This window comes from Balaenoptera borealis (assembly GCF_965194805.1).
Source record: "Balaenoptera borealis genome assembly, chromosome: 11".
Lineage (NCBI taxonomy): Eukaryota > Metazoa > Chordata > Mammalia > Artiodactyla > Balaenopteridae > Balaenoptera > Balaenoptera borealis.
The window spans coordinates 46,063,340-46,082,201 of NC_138868.1; the positions used below are offsets into that span (position 1 = coordinate 46,063,340).

At 41.7% G+C, this 18,862-nt stretch overlaps 1 protein-coding gene and 1 pseudogene across 2 annotated transcripts in view; one reads left to right on the forward strand and one right to left on the reverse strand.

Moving 5' to 3' along the window:
• The window catches only part of LOC309605602 (large ribosomal subunit protein eL42 pseudogene), a 621,562-nt pseudogene that overhangs the window by 183,532 nt on the left and 419,168 nt on the right, over window positions 1-18,862 (reverse strand). The window lies entirely within an intron of this gene.
• On the forward strand, window positions 1,499-15,478 carry LYVE1 (lymphatic vessel endothelial hyaluronan receptor 1). The gene is made up of 6 exons (XM_082341634.1): window positions 1,499-1,897; window positions 5,652-5,823; window positions 5,933-6,072; window positions 12,397-12,702; window positions 13,399-13,477; window positions 14,020-15,478. The coding sequence occupies exons 1-6, from the start codon at window positions 1,813-1,815 to the stop codon at window positions 14,204-14,206; spliced, it is 969 nt and encodes a 322-aa protein (XP_082197760.1). The 5' UTR covers window positions 1,499-1,812; the 3' UTR covers window positions 14,207-15,478.

An 18,862-nucleotide genomic window follows, 5' to 3' on the forward strand; every position in this document is an offset into this window, starting at 1 on the left:
TAAAATGCCTCCTCTCAAGATGTACCCCCTAACCCAATCCCTGGAACTTTTGAACGTGAGACATCACTCCTCTTATGTTACATGGTGCGGTTGACTTTCAGTAGGGAGACCCTTTCTGGTTCTTTTTTTCCCTTCCTGTCTTCCTTCCTTCTTCCTTTTTGTAATACTTTAGCAAATGCTTGAAGGCTAACTGTCCTTCAGGTGTGATGCTAGCTTTAAGGATAATGACGAAGAGAACACAATTTCTGCTTTGCTGTCTGTCTGGCTCCATGGTGATAGGGGAGTCATGTATATTTCTGAGGTCTCCGTAGCCTAGGTCTTGTGCTCACCCAAGTAATGAGGTCTAAACTGCAGCTATTTTTTTTTTTAAATAAATTTATTTATTTATTTTTAGCTGTGTTGGGTCTTCGTTTCTGTGCGAGGGCTTTCTCCAGTTGCGGCGAGCGGGGGCCACTCTTCATCGCGGTGCGCGGGCCTCTCACTATCGCGGCCTCTCTTGTTGCGGAGCACAGGCTCCAGACGCGCAGGCTCAGTAATTGTGGCTCACGGGCCTAGTTGCTCCGCGGCATGTGGGATCTTCCCAGACCAGGGTTCGAACCCGTGTGCCCTGCATTGGCAGGCAGATTCTCAACCACTGCGCCACCAGGGAAGCCCTAAACTACAGCTATTTAAGGGATATTCCCCTGGTCCCTTAGAAGCTCTCTATGTTTGTGCAGAGCAGATTCTCCTTTCATTATTGGTATCTTCCACACCAACATCTAACTTTATGACCAATAACTTTTGTACGGGAAAGAACTAGTTATCCATACACTATTCCTATAAATGACATTCCTTTTGGAGAAAACTAATAACCCTTTGCCCAAGGCATTACTCTCAAGCCAGATTTCCATAATTGCCATGGAAGATAAACCACTGAAACTCTAGCAGGGGAAACAGAGAGTGCAGACAGCTTGTACACAGTGCAGATAAATCTCACATTCATCAAACAAAAAAGAGGAAGTCTAAATTGAATTTTCACCTACCAGAATATGAGAAGTTATCAAAGAGAGAGTTATTATATAAAGGACCCCTGTGGTGACCACTATTGTAAAGCATTAAATGACTGATTTTGTAAATTGCCCCCCTAGTCATGTTTTGCATGAATTTTAATGTGTCTGGTTTCTTTGAAGCAGGAATCACCTGTAGCGGGGTAGAAATTGCAAACATATAAAGAAATCCTGAAGGGAAGCATGAGGACTCTGTCCTTGGTATTTAAATAATCATTCATTTTCATGAGCCTCAGCCTCATTCCCCCACAGATCACAAGGATATGCAGTTGGAAAAAAAAAACCCCACTGATAGTGGGAGGAAAAGCAGCACAATCCATGCTCAGTCTCCTTTAGAGACAGAGGCATTCCTAAGAGTATATAAATGATCGGGCTCCACAGTCAACAATGAACCGGGTAAGAACCGAGCTGGCGGGGGAGGTAGGTGGGGGCAGGGAATATGGGAATTGGGGAAACCTTCAGCAGTTCACCCTGTGCTATCTGCCTTCCTCGTTTGTGTGTTTTCTGAGTCAGCATTAGCTAAATTTTCCAGAAAGCCATCCACAAAGTACAGCCTGGGCATTCAAGGGACGTCACTCATTTCCCCTAGTGACCTTGACAAGTCAGAAGCTTGAAAGCAGGGAAATCCGGATGTCTCAGTTATGAAGTGGAGCCGTGTGGGCCCCCACTTACTTCCAGAAGTCTCCATCCAGACTGGTGATCGTCTGCCTCTGATACTGCTGGTGCCCATCTGAGGTGCTCCTCTGGCTCTGAAGGGGCTGGCACAATGGCCAAGTACTTCAGCCTGGTGTTGCTTCTTGCCTCTATCTGGACCACAAGGCTCCTGGTCCAAGGCTCTCTCCGCACAGAAGGTAGGTTTCTTACCAGATTGCCAACCTGAGGCAAGGCAAGATCTTGCAAATTGTCCTAGGACTATTAAGTTCTTGACTGAATTTCTGGGGTGGAATGGCGCTCAGTGTCGACAGAAGATCTCATTGGTAGTATTGCTCTGCCAGAAATATTTTCACCATGTTGTCAACTTCACCAAAATGATTCTCATTTACCTTTATGTTATCTTGACTTTTATTTTTGGTTATGGGATATTTTTATGAGAATATTTTGAAACAGAACATTGAGGAGAAATCACTTGTTTTAAAAAATGTTTCATTGAAGAAGCAAAGGCATGATTGTGAAAAATTTTAAGCAATCACCTAGCCTGGGGAAAATGGTTAACTTTCACAGAATATTGGCCTGTTTTATATTTTTGGAAGTGTCAGTATCATTATTTTTAGTTTTACTGTACTATCATGGAATGCTTACGTTTTTAATATGCAGTAAATAGCAAATTAACTGAAAAATATCTGTGAAAATGTAGGTCTGAAAATTAGTCATCAGCTCCCTACCAAAGGAATGACTTGAAATGATTCCTGGGCTTTTGAGCTGCCTAAATGGTAACCTCATTCTGCACTGTAGGCAAGACAAAATTGTAACCACAAATCACTCATGGCTGCTCTGGGCAAATGAAAATATGAGCACTTTAAAAGGAAAATTATGTGTTCCTCTGTTGGAAGATGCCCTGAGGTATAAAATATGTCGGGAACAGGCATCTAGAGTTGATTCCGATATTGTCATATTCCATTTTATGAGGGAGGTTAGAGTTAATATGGTTGATTTTTTTTTTCAAATACCAGAACTGTTACTTTCAAATAAGTTTGGCCCTCTTTGACATCTCCCTGGGGAGACTATTCACTTTTCCCCCAAATACTGCCATTAATCCTCAAACTATTATGGAAATTGTTCTTTGACATTGACTCAGCAGTCTTTGGACCATCCTCAATAATGGCAAAATTTTCCTAAGGGAATTGAAATTTTGGAAACAACTGAAAGTTATACAGAGCCATGATTAGGGAAAAGGTGGTTGATGAAGGTGAGTGGATGAGGATGGGCGCTAGTATTTTTGAGGGCCTATTTTTATGTACTATACATAGTATATAAAATATATATAAGAAATGTATATATATATTTCTTAAGAAGACACTTTATAGATGAAGGAACAGGCTCAGTGAGGCCAAGCAACTTGCCTAATGTCATGAAGGCAGTAAATAATAAAGCTTGGGTTTGAATTCAGCTCTGATTCCTAGGTATATACTGTTTCTGCTATGCTTGTTGTTTCCTAAGAAAGCTTGAGGAAGGGGTTACTCGAATATCACTTGGATTCCAGCTCCCTGTTTTTGTCCTTAAACAGGAAAGCATAAAATCTATGAATATTTGTTGACTGCCTACTGTGGACCCAGGCTCCACTAGGTACAAGTTATATAATTTTAAAATTCTGACAAAAATTCTGTAAAGAAGATATAACCATAACTTGGGCTAACTTGCCCAAGGTCCCACAGCCAATTAACAGTAGAAGAAATATTCAAAGCTAGGTCTATTGCCAAGAATAGGTCTATTGCCAAGAATAGGTCTATCATTACTCATAACAATAATATTTAGAGTAAAAATGATGTATGATGAGAGTATCAAGACCACATTACAGTGTAATTAATATACCTTCTCTACAGGTATTCCCAAAGAAGCAGCCATAGCAAGCTTATGAGTGAAATGGGCCAAATTCCAGGACAAATGGTGTGTTCCGAGAGTTCAGCTCTAGTGGTGTGTGTGTGTATATGTGTGTTTGTGTGTGTGTTCATCTTCCCCCCCCCCCCCATTGCACAGTGGGAAGCAGAACAGTGTCCTAGTTAAGAACTGAGGTTTTAGTATCAATCATAATTGGGTTTGTGCCCCCAAACTGCCACCTAGTTGCTGTATATCCTTGGGCTCGGGAAAGTTACTTAATCTCCCTGAACCTCAATTTTCTGTCAAAACAGACAGGGTTTGGCACAGAGTGGCATCTACAGGTGATAGAAGTTGGAATTAACATTGACATTAGTATTAATATCAGTGTTGGCGTAGGTATTAGTGCACACAGTCATAAGAGGCTGTTCTGTCACAAACACTCATATTGGGTGTTGGCTCTCTGGTCTCTCTTTTGGTGAGAGCAGGGTCTGGAAGCAAACAAGGCTCTCCATAAATACCATACGTCATATTCATTTCCCTTCCCCCAGCCCCCTGCTCCACAGCAAGGTCACATGGGGGACTTAGAAATGCTCCTTCCATGTTTGCAAGAAGAAACTTCCTTTAAATTTAAATACCACCTTAGACAGTGGTCAAAGCATTTGACTAGGAATCCAGTGCACAGATCTGTGTTCAAGCAATTACTTGGGAGATTGAAACGCCCTTTTATGAACTTTTGTGGATGAAGCCCAGTTGGAACAAAGTACCAAAATGCAATGCAAATTTGCAATTTCATACAGGTCTATAAATCCCAGAACCCAGAGAGAAGGGATCAAAAGAACTCTCAGATCTGTTAGATTTTGAGTAAGATATTATTCACATCTTAACTGTTCAACTGCTTCAGCTTCCCTAGGGAGATCAGTCATTAGCAGACTAAAACCAAAGTGCTTTGAAGGTAACGATACTATGTTATGATTTATTGAGTGCCTACTGTGTGACCGGCACTATGCTAAGCATTTTTTTTAAATTTATTTATTTATTTATGGCTGTGTTGGGTCTTCGTTTCTGTGCGAGGGCTTTCTCTGGTTGTGGCAAGTGGGGGCCACCCTTCATCGCGGTGCACGGGCCTCTCACCATCGCCGCCTCTCTTGTTGCGGAGCACAGGCTCCAGACACGCAGGCTCAGTAGTTGTGGCTCACGGGCCCAGTTGCTCCGCGGCACGTGGGACCCTCCCAGACCAGGGCTCGAACCCGTGTCCCCTGCATTGGCAGGCAGACTCTCAACCACTGCGCCACCAGGGAAGCCCACTGCGCCACCAGGGAAGCCTGCATTTTTATTTGAATTAACTCATTTAACTTTCACCACCCTATACAATAGATACTGTTATTCTTTCAATTTTCTAAATGTGGAAACTGAGGCTCGAAGAGATGAAGTAACCAGCCTAAATTCACAGAGCCAGCAAGCGACACAGACTAGATTCAAATCCAGGTCTGACTTTCAAAGTCTGCTTCCTTTATTTAGTTTCTCTGCCATGCAAGCTTTACTATCTGACTCCTCTAGGAACTTCTGAGTAAGCCTGCCCCCCAATGGTCAGAGAAGGTTCACTTTCTATTATACCAAGTGCAACATTTTTCAGCCCATCTCAGAAATAGTGCTGTCCCCAACAGACATTGGAGTCTTGTTCACTATTCTGTTAACCAGAGCCCTGGATTCTATCTTTCTCAAAGTCTCAGACCCTTCATTTTATAGACTCCAAAAAGGTTTGCAGAAGCTGCATCCCCTAGACTGCACCCCAGGAACTGGTAGCCAAAGCCTCCATGTAATGAACAAGGAACCTGAGTGCAGTGAGGGACGATGGACTCGGACCTGGTGAGAGGTACAGCCTGGATCCGGGCAAGCACCTACCTAACCCAGCAGGGTGTCCTTGTGGAAAATGTCTGGTCTGTGTCCTATTATTTCTAAACTTCAATCCCAGCTGCTGCTTTGAGACAATGATGCTCTACTAGGAAGGAGAGCCTGAGGGCTAGGGGCAAGGACAGCAGCACACTGAGGGCCTATGTGATTCCTTTGCAGAGCTTTCCATCTCAGGACCATGCAGAATCATGGGAGTCACTCTTGTGAACAAAAGGACACACCCGCAGCTGAATTTCACAGAAGCCCAGGAGGCCTGTAGGCTCGTAGGACTAACTCTGGCCAGCAAAGAACAGGTTGAAGCAGCATGGAAATCTGGCTTTGAGACTTGCAGGTGAGAAACAGCTGGATTCACAAACACTGTGGGAGCTCTTTTGGCTCTGTGTTCTTGTTCAGCAACAGAGATCAATGCATCCACTCAGTTCATGTGTATTCTGTTACAGCTATGGATGGGTTAAAAATCAGTTCGTGGTCATCCCCCGGATTATCCAGAACCCCAAGTGTGGGAAGAATGGGGTGGGCGTCCTGATTTGGAGAAGTTCACTCAACCAACAGCACAGGGCCTATTGTCACAACTCATCTGGTGAGTCAGATCTGCAGGCTCTCCACATGGCATGTTTTGTCTGGATTTCAATAGCTCTATAACCATTCTGAGAAGAGTAACCCTCAGCAGCAGCAGAAGCAATCATGGTGATGGCCACTGAATCCTCCCAAGACTGCCTCTTTGACCAGGGTAGAGGTGTCCCTCTCAGAGCAAAAAGTTAGAGAAAATATGACAGATCGGCAACATAGGGAGAGGGCATCCCTGGAGGCTCCATTACCCACCCCGCCTTCATCCTACAAGATAAACAGGACGAAGGGAAGGAAACATCCACTATGGACAAAGCAAGGTACTAAGTTATCTCGCTGAACCTTGACAATCTCCATAGGAGGTGTGCTTTATCATCCGTATTTTGCAGATGAAAAAGCTTAGCTTCAGAGGACACAAGTACATTCGTCTAAGGTCTCCTTACTATGAAGATTCACACACAGATCTAACTCTTTCCTTTATCCCACATTCCTTTACAGGAGTGGAAATTCAGATGCTACATTAGATGTTTTTAAGAACAAGACCCAATTTTCATTTTATGAAGGAAGGAATTAAAGCTAGAAAATAGAACTGATTTGCTCACAGTCATCCTTTTAACCTTGTTGGGAGACCTTGGCGGCCTTAGCCCAAGTGCTTTACCTAAGTAACTTCTCAGAAAGTTTTTCTTTGACTAAACACTTGTTCTCACTTTACCATAAGAACCTCTGTCTGATTTATTACTCTTCACACATACTCATAAATCTGACCTTCTAAAGGTCAGATGGCTCAGTGGTCATTCTCTAAGATCCAAGAGATAAAAGGGCACCAGCAGTGTTCTGTTGCCCAAAGGCAGCATAAGGTCCAAGCGGTTCTGTGAACCAGGGAGCCTTGGCCCAGGAAGGGCCGTGAAAGAGACTTTGTCCACTTCCCTCACTTCATGGATGAAACGACTGTAGCTCAGAATGGAGGTTTGCCTTATTCAAAGTCTTACAGTCAGCTAGAGGCCAAGTCAAGACTGGACCATAAGCTTCTTCCCATATTTTTTTCACCATCCTCCTCCCCTTGCCTCTGCCGCCTATCACTTTTGGCTGTGGAATTGGTGGTTTGCATGCTTGCTCATCTGACGGCCAGTCCCTGACGGTCAAATGGCCTGGCCTTTTAACTTCCTGGCCTTCCTGCCAGCTGTCAATGCAATGATAGGACACCCAGCCCTATGGACTAAATGAAAAGGAGTCAGGGGAGATGACTTGGATTTACGTGTTTCCCCGTGGTTTCATTTAACTTGTGTTTCCATTCCCTGCGCTTCCTATATACTTAAAGTTAGGTGTAGAGGCTTGATTAGATTCATGTTCACTAGGTTTGACAAAAATACTTGATAGATGATATTGTGTACTTTAGATCATATCCCAACAAAAGGCCCTTAATGTAAGTATGTCCCACTATTACATGCTAACTTTGATCATTTGAATAAGACGGTGACTGCCAGACCTCTGATGAACTCAGGTATGTTTTCCCCTTTGCAATGAGGAGGTAACCTATAGTGTGATATTTTGGCACCATGCTAATAGTCTGACCCCCCCCAATCATCTTTTACCTAATAGTTCAAGCAGACATTGATGATCCTAGCTGGAATCAATTATTATATGCAGGACTGCAAAATGATAATTTTCTAAATCTATTCTTCCTTCTACATTTGTTAGCTGGCATTCTTTGATAAAGAAGAATCTCTCTCTCTCTTTCTCCCTCTCTGTCTCTCTCTGTCTCTCTCTGTCTCTCTCTCTCTCTCTCTCACACACACACACACACACACACACACACACACACACACACACATATCTCCTCCCTCCCCTTTATACTACTATGGACATGGTAGCATTTTACTTACTCTGTGTTCAATATGTTATAATCAATTTTACAATTATTATTCTTTCTGATGCTCAAATTGTCCCAAATTTGGCGAGTGGGAGCCCCTTCTAGTTGACTTTTGTTTTCGTCCCATTAGTATTTGAGCAAGTCATTGCTTTCTGGCTTGATAACATGTCCCAGGCTCACTTTGTACTTTCTTTATCCCACACATGGAATCAGCCATTTATTTCTCCAAGGGACCTTGGTTCTTTTTAATAGAGAATGTTGATTCGAAACCAAGATCTGCATGCAAGTTGTTCTCATTACTGCTCTCATTTTCATTGCTTCTCAGTCCTTTTTAGTGGGCAGCTAGGAAAAAATATACATATATATATTGCATTTGCATTGATATTTCCAACTCAAATTTAACAATTCAAGTTTTTTCTTTGTTTACTTTGTTCTATACTTGCATGTTTTTTCTCTTATATGGAAAATTCTTGTTCCCAATAAATAATATATTTTCTTATCCTACAATAATTTCAAAATTATAAAAACAGCATTATTGGGAATAATAAACCTACTGAATGGAATTTGCAATTCCTTTGCATTTCTTTTAATCCTCAGAAGACATCCCTCTAAGGATGTACTGTCAGAGAATTGTGTACAAAAGTGACCTGAGAAAATTTGCTACCCTGTGTGGTTATGTTATCATTTTGGAATAAATCAGGTTCACCTGCTTCTGTCTGCCATCTTTGTGAGGAACAGAGTTACCCTAGCCCTCATCTTCACACTAACCTAAACTTACCCTATGCTTCTTTGTTTTTGTAACTTTCTTTTTTATTGCTATCTTGTGAGCTCTGAGGATCACAGTAACCCTAAACCTGACCCCAAACCTTATCCTAATTGTCTTTCTTAACTGCTGTCTTTGTGAGCTTTGGGAATCAGACCAAAGTGCTTCTTGTGCTCGGCGTGCACCACCTGTTTCATGCTGTTCCCTCTGCCACAATGCCCGTCCTCTTCATCACCTGGCTAACTTGTGTTCTTTATTCAAGTCTCAAGTACCGTCTTCTTCAGGCATCCTTTCTATACCCCTGCCTCCTATCTTTCCTCTTGGACACCAACCACTCTGTGTTTAATATCCATCAAAGCATTTGGCACATTCTAGAGAAATTATACTTGTAGTTTGGAGGGAAGGAGAGCCAGGTCCTAACACTTCCAGGTGAGACACATTGTGCCCCCGACCAGTAAGGGACCACAGGATCAGATTGCCGTTGCTCCCTCACGTGGCGGCCTTCCTGGCTACACTTAATGAACAGAGAGGCAAAGGAAACTAATTCTTACAGATATTACAGATTATGCCATAGATTCTGCTAGGCCCTACACATTTACTGTCTCATTGATCCTCAGTGAAACGATACAAGTGTACCACTTCTACTTTCCAGGAGAAGTAGCTGATGCTTAGAGTGTGATTTGCTGTGGCAACGGTCAATAAGGGACAGAGCCAGGATTTAAACCTTGAGCCCTGCCACTTCCACGTCACCTTCCCTGGTGATGACCACACGTCAGTAATATACCAGGCTCAGGGTGGGTCCTTCACATGAGTATTTTTTAAAAGTTCCCCAGATGATTCTAACCCACAGCCAGAGTTGAGAACCACCTTTCTCTAGAAGATCTCTAAGATACAAGTTTTAGAATTCCAGATACTTTTGTGTTCTCCTATTTTTGTGCAATTGCAATAATCTCCTTCTTGGCTCCTGGTTGCCCTTTCTCCCATCTCTATTTCATCCTCCACACACCTCCTCTGATGATTACGTCCCTCCTCTTCTCCACAGCCTTGGGTGGCTTCCTATGAGAGAATCTGATGTGCACTCTGAAGACTTTTGCATGTAAAACTGGGCACATATGAGAACTTCTGTATATCACTCGGAAGGTTTGCTGCCCCCAGTTGAAAATTCCTTCTCCTACAGAATAAATTCCAAATTCTTTACCATGGCAATTATGACTCTTGATATACTGGCTCCAACCTATCTTCCCAGTCTCATCTCCTACTTGCAGTTTTTCATGCTCCCCATCATACACACACCCTACACGCCAGCCACATTGTGCTCCTTGTCATTTTCTGACGTACCTACACTTTCAAACTTCTGGATTCTTGGGTCACGCTGTTCTTATTGACTGGGATATCCTATTCCCTCTTCCATACTAGATGACCTGGAGCTCTATTCCAGCCATACCAGCCTTCTAGTCATCAAACATGCTGAGATTATTCAACTTCAGGCTCTTGAACTTCCTGTTCTCTTTACTTGGAATGCTTTTGCCCTAGATCTTCAATGACTTGCTACTTTTCATCATTCAGGTTTCAGCTTAAGTATCACCTCCCCAAAGAGACTTACTCTTATCACCTTATCCAAAGTATCTGTCCCCATTCCTGCCCCTTCCAGTTTGATCCTTATCCTGTTTAAGTATCTTCTCAACATTTATCATCCTCTGAAATTTCTGGCTTATTTTTTTTTATTTTATTGTCTCTATCCTTCTTTCCAATAACATATAAGCCCTTATGAGCAAGGAATTGGTCTTATTTGCACCACATCCCTAGCATCTAGCACAGCACCTGGCACAGAGATGGAGCTCAATAAATATTTGTTGAATGAGCGCATTAACCCTCCACATCCTGCTCATGCCGTCTGCTCTGTGAATCCCCAGTTATCGCCCCCTAGCCTCATCAAAATACTTCTGTCCTCTTGGAAACAGGAATCATCCCTTATTTGTCTCTGTATTCTCAGTTCCCAGCGCAGTATATCGTGTTCAGTATACTTTGCCCCTGATATTAAAAAATGTTCATTTTTTTGAAGGAAGTATATAGCACATGCTTTAGAACGGGAAATGTAGGTAAGAACCCAGGGCGGCATTTGTGGTATAGTGGTGAGCATAGCTGCCTTCCAAAGTCCAGGGCAGAGGTCAAGGATGATGCCTATTTGAATAGAGGTCTTTTCAAAATGAAATGAATAGTGTAAAATATTGACTGAATGCATGTGGGGTCAAAATGTTTTATCATGTTTACCATGACCTTGGTTGGTAACTTTTACTTAATTTTCAAAAATAATAGAATAACTTTTTCTTCATGGCTAACATTCCAGCTGCTGCTACCCCCATCACAAATAACTAGAGATTTAAAAGAGATGCAAATGCATATTGTAATATATTGCATGGCTCTGCCATTTACTGGCTACGTGATTTTAGGCAAGTTATTCAATTTCTCTGAATTTCAGTTTCTTCCTGTATAAATGAGAGTTTTATAAAATTGTTTAATGAAGTGCCATGGTTGGCTCAGAGCAAGATGTTCAACAAATACTAGTTTCCTCTCTACCACATTCAACAGATTGGAGAGCAAACCTACATCCCTCCCCTGTCTCCCACCTCCTTTAAAAGAAATTTTTTTTTTTGATGAGCACAGAGAAATCTGGTTTTAGTAGATCTTTGTCCTCAAGTGGTGTCATGTGTGTATATTTGGTCTCCCCATCTACTCCTTTCTTCATTTCACTTTTCCTTCCTTCGTTTATTTTTTTCTTTTTTTTTTTATAAATTTATTTATTTTATTTATTTATATTTGGCTGCTTCGGGTCTTCGTTGCTGTGCACGGGCTTTCCCTAGATGCGGCAAGCGGGGGCCACTCCTCATTGCCATGAACGGGTTTCTCATTGCAGTGGCTTCTCTTATTGCGGAGCACAGACTCCAGGCACGCCGGCTTCAGTAGTTGTGGCTCACGGGCTTAGTTGCTCCATGGCATGTGGGATCTTCCCGGACAGGGGATGGAACCCGTGTCCCCTGCATTGGCAGGTGGATTCCCAACCACTGTGCCACCAGGAAAGTCCCCTCATTCCTTCCTTTAGACATCAAATATTGAGCATGTATTATGTGCCAGCCACATTGCACATACCATGATGACCAAGACAGACAGGAATCCTGCTTCCAGGGAGCTCACAGTCCAGTGGGGAGCAGTGTAGCAAGAATCATGACAAGGGAAGTACAAGGAGGTACAAGAATGTATGTCTAGGGATCCAATCTGGTCTTCAAGTCTGCCTAAGAAAGAGATATTCAGTCTGAGACCTGAGGGACAAGGAAGAGCTAAATAAAGAGGGGCAAAGAGTCTTACAGGTGAAGAAAGCATCCAGGTCAAAGGTTTGGATGTTAGAGAAAGCATATCAAAGAGCTGAAGGAATTCTAGCATGGCAGGGGGAATGAGAGAAAGACCGATCAGGTGAGGCTGGCCATGTCAGCAGGGACCAGATCATGGAAGGCCTTATAGGCTGTGCAGTACAGGCAGTCAGGGAAGGATTCTAAAGGAAGAAGTGATATGATTATATTTACATTTTTGTAAGACCATTCCAGCTGCTGTATAAAGGGATTGGAGGAGAGTAAGACTAGAGACAGGCAGACCCATTAGGAGGCTATTGCAATACTTCCTTCTTATTTCACTTTTCCCTCCCCGGACAGATACCTGGGTTAACTCATGCTTTCCAGAAATTATCACCACCGATGATCCCATATTAGACACGGAAACTGCAACATACACCACAGAAATGATTGCCAGTGAGAGTACACACTCAGCGTTGTCTACTGAGGGACCTGACTCTACTACACCCACTGTGGCTCCTGCTCTGGCTTCCACTTCTATTCCACGGAAAAGAAAATTAATTTGCATAACGGAAGCTTTTATGGAAACGAGCACCATATCTACAGAAACTGAATCGTATATTGAAAATAAAGTGGCATTCAAGAATGAACCTGTTGGGTTTGGAGGTAAAAACTTTCTGTCTGCATTATGTGTATGTGTTAGAGAGAGAGAGAGAGAGAGAGAGAGAAAGAGAGAGAGTGTGTGTGTGTGTGTGTGTGTGTGTGTGTGTGTGTGTGTGTGTAGCAGACAATACATAGAAACTAGCCTGTATCCAGATTGGGCACTCAGGACCTGACAAATACAAATAAAAGCTTAATGCAAATTCAAATTTCATAAAGTCCTAGAACTTGAGGTCTCTAAAGAACCTTAATGATTAAACTAAAAATCATGAGTCTAAAATAGCTTCACTTTTAAAATGCAAAGACCTTTCAGAATAAATTACTATCTATTCATATGCAGAAGTTTTTAAAGTACATATACACACCTTAAATGCCTATGATTAGCAAGTTGGTTTTCCTATTTAAAGGGTCTTACACTTGATTTGCTCCAAACTTGTCATCTCAAGGCCACAGAGAGGAAATGGACTCTGCCATATTGCAACTTATAGAGTAGAGAGAGCGTGAGGCAAGGCCAAGGATTCTATAGGCAGGAAGCAAAGAAGCTCATGTGGGCCCAATGCCCTAAGTGGCCCCTGTGTGGTCACAGAGAAGGCTCTTCTGCTCTGTCTGTGGTCTCCATCACGTGTAAGGATGGGTCGTTAGAAGAGCGGTGCACAGTCATGTCTACATGGAGGAACAAGGCGTGGTCTCTGTCTCCCCCAGGTGTTCCCACGACCCTGCTGGTGCTTGCGCTCCTCTTCTTTGCTGCTGCAGCTGGCCTCGCCGTTTGCTACGTCAAAAGGTGGGGTTGTTGGCACATGGTTAGTCTCGTCATCTTTGTCACATCCACATCTTGTGTTTATCCAAGGTTGTTATCGACATTTCCTTCGTCCAAATGGAGATGGCAATCCTCTTATACTGTAAATGTTCTCCCTCACCTCACCTGTCCTCCCTACCACCCAACGTTTCCTATTATTTCAGCCCTTGTATGTTATCCGGCCTTTAGATATAGGTCAATGGCTGTCCCTTTGAATATCAAGAAATAAAAAGAAAAGATTGACATCTAGGGAAAAATGGATATGCTTTATTTGATTTTCAATTCTTTGATTTTGATGAGAGGGTGTTAAGGCCAGCCTAAAGTTTTGCCTGTAAACTTACTGTCCCATCTAAATGAAACCATCCAGGTGGGGATGGGTTGAAGTATTTGAGGGTGCATGTGTTAGCATCTCTCTGAAATAAAAGTACCCAGTGTACTATGCCAATATGGGCCATCACAAAACATTATCTGTTGTTCTATGTGTTACATAGAAGTCTCTCACTTTAATTTTGTGTTTATGCCTACAGGTATGTGAAGGCCTTCCCTTTTACAAACAAGAACCAGCAGAAGGAAATGATAGAAACTAAAGTAGTGAAGGAGGAGAAGGCCGACGATAGCAACCCTAATGAGGAATCAAAGAATACGGATAAAAAACCCGAGGAGCCCAAGAGTCAACCCAAAACCACAGTGCGATGCCTGGAAGCTGAAGTTTAGATGGAAGCTGAAAGAAATAAGAGGACACACCTGAGGTTGTTTTCCTTCCTGATACACATCCTGGTCCCAGATGGGGAGCCTAAAAGGGCCAAAGAACCAAACAAGCAAGTCTACCCTTGGTTCCTAACTAGAGTCAGCTCAGGGCTACCTTTGGACTCTGGAGTTCACCAAAGGGAATTCCCTTTTCCTTATTGCAATCCTTTCTGGATCCTACCCTCCTACCTCCAAAGCTTCCCACAACCTTTCTAGCCTGGTTATGTCCTAATAATATCCCAGTGGGAGAAAGGAGCTTGTGCAAAGCACCTGGACCTCAAACAGCTAATCAGAACATGTTTGTCAAGAGGCCTTTAGGCTGCCTGAGAATAGGTGAGCTGAGAGCCAAGAAGCCATTGAGATCAAGGCTTTGTCTGTTGATTGACTCTACAGCCCAGATCCTGTCTTCAGCTCTGGAAAGGAAACACTTATACCATCTGGCATGTCCTTCTGAGCCAGGCAAGAGCAAAAGAAGGAAGGAAAAGTTTAGCAACTTAAGGACATGGAGATTCCCGTGACTTGAGACCTAATCTCTGTAAAACCAGAATAGAGAAAAAGAATAAGGCTGAGGATATTGACAGCATTTGTCAGTAGGGACTGTAAATACAGACAGGGTCAAAGTGTTCATCTCTGAATAATTCTAGTTGGAATCACTTTTTAGAACTTATACATACTTACTTTTCTCTCTCCTGCTGCTGCTATTTTCTCTAGAAGAATATACTTTCTAGGGAAAAGAAGGTATATTCTTTTCTCCCCCCCCCAAAAAAAATCTCTTAAAAATTTCTATTTTTATCCAAGTTATAGAAATTATTACTGAATAAAATTACTGTGTTAAAAAGCAGTAAAATTTAATAAACATTTGCTGAATGCCTACTATATGTCAGGTGCTGTGCAAGTTATTACATTCTATAATTGAATATTATTAATAAAAAATCGCATATAGTAGAATGTATGAAGCTAATTTTTTTCAGTGTTGATATCCCCAGCTTATCCACTTCCAAAACCAATTTTTTTTTTTTTGCTGAGACTAATCTACTCATTATTTTCTCGTGAATATGGCAACAATTATAGCCTTAATTTATTATTAACATACCTAAAAAGTACATCATTACCTCTATACACCAAAGTACATTTTTTAGATGTCATTACCAAATGTATCACTAGCTTTCCTTTTTCCAGCAAAAGGAGTCTGAGAGGTGCAGAAATATTTGTGCTGAAAAAATAAAAGCATTTAGAAAATTTCTTTGCTCTCTTATTTACATAGATGCATTATACCTTTCATGCAAAACTGAAGTAATCTGTTATTTGCAAAAGTAAGAGAGACAATTTTGGTAGCTGAAATACATTTGTAAACCCAATAGTACATATATCATCTTGCTTCAGATGGTCTTATTTTAAGTAGGTCAAGTATACACACATAAATTCATCCTTTACTTTGGATTCAGGTCCTACATTCCAATCTGTTCCAGAGTTCACAGGAAGCTGGAGATTCAGATAGCTCCTTTGTTCTGTTTCTCTAACTTTCTCTCCCCCTCTCTCTAGTCTTTCTCTCTGAGACTGTTAATATCTTCTTCCCCTCACCAGTAACCCCACAATTCCATGATCCTTTCAGCTCAGAGGCCATAACCTGTTGGCATAGTCTTTTATGGTTGTCCCACAAATATTAAAATTTGGTTTAATTGCCAAGAATTAAACATCAAGAGATTTCATGTATTTGTATTTCCGTTCCCTTGAAAACTGGCAAGATCTGGAACTAAAGAACCCATATTCCCTCATAGCCATAATTATTAATACTGATCAGTGGCTGCCCCTTTAAATGGGAGATGCTTTCTCCACCTCACCACAGTCCTCACCACTCTCTATTGCAACCTCACACCAAAGTAAAGGTGTCATTTCCTATGGATTTTATAGTACTATTGCCTTTTTTTTCCACACCAAGCCCATTTCACTCATTTACAACCTACCTGGCTCTGAGGTCTATGAGTTTAAAACTCTGATTTGTCAGTCCTTAAGCTTTATCAGCCTCAACCAGTTCTCACGGAGTGAAGAAGAAAGAAAGGGAAAGAGCCTAAATGGTGGTCTTCTGTGTTTGCTAACTGGAAAATAATCAGATCTTCCACACTAGGTCTCCCATCCGTGAGCATCTACCGTATATTAGGATACTATCATCTTCTGTTAATTTAGACAAGAATATACCCTACTCAGGAGGAGAAAGGAGGAAAGAGAAAAACCCTACCTAGCCACATATAATCTCTAGATAGACCAAATGTCAATTGCAAAAATACTGACAAAAATGTAAAACTTCCATCGTTATGGAAAAAAGGAAATAAGAAAGGAAGGAAGGGGGGGAGGGAGGGAGGAAACTATCACTTATTGAGCACCTACTAAGTGACAGTCATTTTCACGTGTTGTTCTGTTTAACTGCCACATCTTCCTTGAGAAGGATTATTACTGTCATTTTTTATTAATTAGAAAGTTGGATTTTTAGAGGAGTTAAGTCACTTTTCTGAGGCCACATGTCTAGTTAAGTGATAAAGGTAGGATTCAATCCCAGGTCAGAATGACCACAGAGCCCACACTCCTTTCCCTACAACACCAGGCTTTCCTTGCAAATGACAATGTAGGGAAGTAAACCATTCCAATATGCAAGCTTGAAATCAGTCACTTGCCGAAAACCACAGAGGCAAAATAAGAAAGACAACTCAGGACTCTTGTCCCAACTTCAGGGAATTTTTCTTCAAATCCATTGCAATAACAAGGGAAAAAGAGAACCACTAAAAAACTTTGAGAACTACTCCCTCCCTGAGGCAGACACCAACCTCAGCAAAGACTTACCTGATCCAGCTCATATGATGAGAAAATGTAAGGCTCAGAAGGACCCAAGATAAGCTCCTCTAAACTCTCTTTTCTTAGCTAAAAAAAATGGAGCCCAGTGTCACAGACAGCTAGAAGTAGAGCCTGTTCTAGAAGTTTCCTTCTTCCTAGTCAAATTCTCTTTACTCTCCATTGAACAAAGAGAAATTGGAAGAATATGGGGGGCCATCCCAGGTCAGACCTACAATGCAGCCTACCAAAGCCAGTCTTCAAACGAGGCAGGTAGACAGCCATGTGATTATATTTGCAGGTGGTGCAAAGGAATTCCCTGCCCAGAAATTACTCTTCTCTATGCCTGTCTCTCTGGCTCAAACATTATAGATCCACTCCTTTGGACAAAGGTACTCTGTGTTGGGAAGGAGTCCCTTGTAAAATTGCATGCTTTTTATAAAGTCCAGGCCAACTGTCAGATATTAGCATGCCAATGCAGGTCCAGTAAAGACAAGCTGATTTCCAAGGGTAGAAAGCAGGATTAAAGCAGATGGCTTGAGACCCAGCGCATGCTTGCATATAGTGGGAGTTTCTAAATGTCCATTGGCTCGAACAGAATTGAATCATATTGACTTTCAAGCCAAAGAATTTTACATGTTATTGCCCTTCTCTAGACCTTTAGCTAGTGTCCAAAGCAAAATCAGCTGCTCTGGGGAAGAACAGGTTTCTAAAGACAATAATAATAATATGCAAGTAAATAAATTCTTCCTAAGGAACAGGAGGGTCACTCACACACTAAAAAAGAAAACATTTAAGTCTCCAAACAGGAAGAAAAGCAATTATTTGTCAGTTCAATCTCCTAGTTAAATATAAATAAAATTTTGTTGTTTACCCTATAATAGTCTACATGCAAGGTCAGGTTTGAGCTCAGAGCATTTTAATAATACTGAAGTTAGCTGGGAGCACTCTTTTTTCCCTCTTTCCACACTGTACTCTTTGGAAAGAAGTCACAATGCATAGCCCATACTTAAGTAGGGGAGTTACGTTCTGCCTCCTTGAAAGTGGAATGTCTACATAAGTTATTTGGCATTCTCTTGCACAAGATATTGATTTATTAATCTCCATTAATATATTCAATCACTTATTTCTATCAGTGTGGACTCATAAATATTTATTTTCTACTTTAGTATAATCTAACATTATGTAAGTTTTTCTTTTTTTTTTTTGCTCAAATTGCTCCAGCTTTGACCATTGGGAGCTCTTTCCATTTGCTCCTTTGTCCCTTTGACCTACCCCTATCATTGTGTTTTTATTGGGCACTTCCTTACTTTCTGGTACTATGCAATGATCCAGGAGTTAGACGGCAGAAGGAAGGAGAGACCAGCTTTACACTACTTCAGCTATTGCTACAGGCAAGCATGATCGTGGAGATACTGGGCTTTTCTGTGGCAAAGTTCCAGAAGCTGGCCTAGCTTCATGGGTGGTGAGAGGCAACTACAGTCGTAGTAGCTTTCAGACTTAGTTTCTAAGCCCTTCCAACAATATTGTAAATACCTAATTCCCCTTGTTAAGGTTTTTCTGTTTAAAATAGTTGGAGAGGTTTCTGTTTGCTGCGAGGGAACACTGACAAATACAAATGATTCTTGAACACATTTTACAATTTGGCCTCAAATCCTTATCTCAAATGTTATCTCCAGTCATTCCTGCAAAGATACTTCATGGTGCAACTACACAAGAATATTTGCCATTCCAGAATGTAATCAGAATGTAATGTTATGCCCTCTCATCTTTGCAAGTGCTGTTCCTTCTGTTTCAATG

Coding starts and splice junctions, on each gene's coding strand:
- LYVE1 (XM_082341634.1), top strand. CDS start 1,813: ATGGCCAAGTACTTCAGCCTGGTGTTGCTTCTTGCCTCTATCTGGACC. Junction 5,824..5,932: donor TCTGGCTTTGAGACTTGCAG/GTGAGAAACAGC, acceptor ATTCTGTTACAG/CTATGGATGGGTTAAAAATC. Junction 6,073..12,396: donor CTATTGTCACAACTCATCTG/GTGAGTCAGATC, acceptor CTCCCCGGACAG/ATACCTGGGTTAACTCATGC.